Source organism: Musca autumnalis, unplaced genomic scaffold (genome assembly GCF_047663935.1).
Source record: "Musca autumnalis isolate F117 unplaced genomic scaffold, ASM4766393v1 scaffold_5, whole genome shotgun sequence".
NCBI classification, from domain to species: Eukaryota; Metazoa; Arthropoda; class Insecta; order Diptera; family Muscidae; genus Musca; species Musca autumnalis.
The window spans coordinates 8,686,181-8,689,581 of record NW_027412088.1 but is presented as its reverse complement, the minus strand read 5'-3'; the positions used below and the strand labels follow the sequence as shown (position 1 = coordinate 8,689,581).

Here is a 3,401-nt window from a genome sequence, read left to right as displayed (position 1 = left end):
GTTTTTCGAAATCAATCACATGTTTCTTGATATATTGCTCCAAAAGCTCTAAATTATTAATTATATTATACAGGTCGGCGAGATATCTATCGAGAGGAATGACTTCCAAAATAACGTCACTTTCAAAATTGACTATGCCGGTTCATCCCTTTAGGTACCCTTTATGGATATTTTTGTCGGTTTATATGCCCAACATTTTGAAACCCTCTAAATACATAAGCTTTTTTGGGAATAAAGTGTTTCAGTTCACACATTCTGAGGGTATATCTCTGTCTGCAAAGCCGACTAATACTATTTTACTTGTTTTCAGTTACTTATCTGCTAATAGTGACTTCAAAAGTTTGTCAAAAAGGACATATAGATCATTTTTTAAAGGAATTTGTTCGTGAGATTTTTTATCAAATCACCATATAATTATGATTTTACCTAACCTTATGTAAAAATTCATACAAATTTTCTTATAGAAAATACCAAAACAACAAGTAATAAAGTGTCAGTCGGCTTTGCCGACAGATATATACCCTCAGCCAATGTGAAGCGAAACTTTCACCTCCGGACAGATCGAATGTATTTAAGGTCTCTTCAGAATTTTATGGCCCTTTTTGGACATTTGAACTCGCCGACAAAAATGTGGATTAGGAATTAACTGCACTAAGACACAAATGTTGAACTTTTGTAGGGCAGGTACCCTTAGGGAGGACCGATATGGGCCATTTTAGAAGTTAAACTAAATTTTGATAAAATATTAGGAGATCCAGAGTTTGGACCAAATTGGTTGCCTAATTCAAGTGATATCGTCCTAGCATTTTAGTGACATTTTTTTAAATATTGGAGAGATGTACCGAAAGTTGTGGACCGGTATTGCCCACGAAACTAAGTTTGGATATAATATGACGAAGATCAAATGTTGGACCAAATCGGTTGAACAGTTCGAGAGTTATCGTGCTCTCCGACCGCCACATATGGTGACATAGGGGTTATTTACACCTTTCGGGCTGTTTTCCCAAGAAATATGGACTTGCCCCTGAGAAAACTTTTACCGTCGTAATGGAGGTAGCGAATGCAAATCGCTTCAACAAAAATCAAAGTGATTCGAGAGCAGGTCTTAAAGTGAACTGGAGTAGACAAATATAGTCAACATTTGAACGTGATCTATACCTGGTAGATATATTAGGAAGTGCAAAGTATAGATTACATCGGTCACTCCCTTCAAGAGTTATCGTGCGCAAATTTTTTCCGAACATTTTTTAAGTTTTGTGGGAGAGTGGGGGAGGTAGTGGACCGATATAGCCAATTTTCGAATTTAAACTATGTTTTGATAAAATATTACGAAGACCAAATTTTGGACCAAATCGACAGATCCGTTCGAGAGTTAGCTTGCTCTCCAACCACTACACAAGGTTGCAAATAATTTTTTGGTTTGATTCTAAAAATTAGAAAAAAATATTTGGGAGTTCTCCAACTATTTTGCTAAAATCCCATAGAATAATGAATGTATACTGTTAAAACTTCATCAAAAAATATGGTTAACCATCGCGAGAGTTTAACTGATTACTGTGATAACTTATAAGGGTAGGAAATTAAGAGTAATATTGAAATTACAATCATTCAATTAATATTAAAATTAAAAAGCCCGTTATTCGCGAATTAGTTAAAGTCGGTTGATGCGCATCCGTTTTTGGATACAGCGAATCAATCTCTGTCAAAATTTATGCATATTTCGATGTTTCACTCAGGGGCCATTGTGTGCCGCCAGTTGCATCATACACTGCAAAAAACCTTAAAGTTGGTAAAAGTCGCGCAATGTGCATACTATTTTGATGTGCATCCGGTTTCATCAGCGCCTATCAGAAATACGTCAAAATATACCAATTTTAATTAGATTCTTCAAGAACCGCGGATGTGCCTCCACATTCAATTTTTTGTGAAAGACCCATATTACTCGCGTATCTCTTTTCTTTTATGACACGCGTTTTCGCAAATATTATAATCGCCAGTAAAGGATTGCATTTATGTAAAAAATTTTAAAGAAAATCGCGGTTTAGTACGCGGATTTGTCTAAATATATTTTTGCTGATTTTCCGATTTTCAAGGTATCTATATCCGCGGTTTTAGTAGATGGATTCGATCGCGGAAGGCTTCATTGGAACCGTCGCGTAAAAAAACAAAATTCACGCGGGTTTCAAAGGAAATGGAATGACAGTTGTAAATTTTACACGCAAAAAATAGGTTTTGTAAGAAAATTCACGCATCAAATTTTGGCCTTTCGACTCCAATTACTAGGATGCTGTAAGGAGCACACTCATGAGATATGTATCAAACGACGTAAAATCACGAGTTCTATAATCGTGTTAAGAGTTTGGAACATTATCTTCTTGCGCGTCCGGATTATTAAAAAAATTCAAAAAACCCCGAAATTCCGGCTTCAAAATGTCAGCATCAATTTTAGGTGGATGCAGTGGATATATCGAAAAATCATACACTACAATCTTGTTGCCCATGGAGTATTCTGTGATTCTTTCTTTAGGAATAGGTCTATAAAATATAAGGTTAAGCCAGAAATCGTATGAGAACATAAAAAAATTGTTGGCTTCAACCCATTTTTACTCATTTTTCTACATTGATGCCAACACAGCTTCCACGAAAATTAATTTTAATGGTCGATATTATGGGATCCCTCCTAAAACACTTCATTTTAAAGAATTGTAGTCATACTTTATAGAATATGTTAACAGTTTGCGAATTCTGATAAGGTGAAACTCGGATTCATTGATTGCAAAACATTTTTGTTATTTACCATATACCCTTTCTTGCCTAAAGGCTGAGGGTATACAAACAGAAATCGATGCATTTTCGATTTTCCAATGAATTTCAATAAAAATACATAATTTTTTTTATTTTATAGTTAAAATGCCACTCAAATAATAGTAAATCCCCTCAGACAAAAGACAAAAATGGCAAGGTATTCCCCAGTAACCATAGCGATAAACTTACCAACAAGTGATGACATTAAGCCAATGACAAAAGTTTCGTATAAAAGCAGATTGCATGATATGGAAATGATGACAAATCTAAACAATCTTTCAAACCTCCAAGACAAGAGATCTACTCAAGGAATCAGAAAAATGAAATTCTTCACGTTATTCGTTGTAATTTTTGCAACAGTTTGCTGCCTGGCCACCCAGGCTAAAGCATCTCCTGTTGAAGAAGCGAAATTCGTTCATGGAGCTGAAGCCTTAAAGGAACTTGAACCTGATCTACATGGCCGTTACAAGAGAGCCACTTGTGATTTGTTGAGCGGTACTGGTGTCAATCATTCAGCGTGTGCGGCGCATTGTTTGTTGCGCGGTAATCGTGGAGGTTACTGTAATGGCAAGGGTGTTTGTGTTTGTCGTAATTGA

At 35.8% G+C, this 3,401-nt stretch overlaps 1 protein-coding gene across 1 annotated transcript; it reads left to right on the top strand.

Moving 5' to 3' along the window:
• The first annotated feature begins 3,125 nt into the window (after positions 1 to 3,125).
• On the top strand, positions 3,126 to 3,401 carry LOC141406135 (phormicin-like). The gene has a single exon (XM_073991246.1). The coding sequence runs from the start codon at positions 3,126 to 3,128 to the stop codon at positions 3,399 to 3,401; it is 276 nt and encodes a 91-aa protein (XP_073847347.1).

Excerpts from the sequence above, each read along its gene's own strand:
- LOC141406135 (XM_073991246.1), top strand. The coding sequence starts at position 3,126 with ATGAAATTCTTCACGTTATTCGTTGTAATTTTTGCAACAGTTTGCTGC.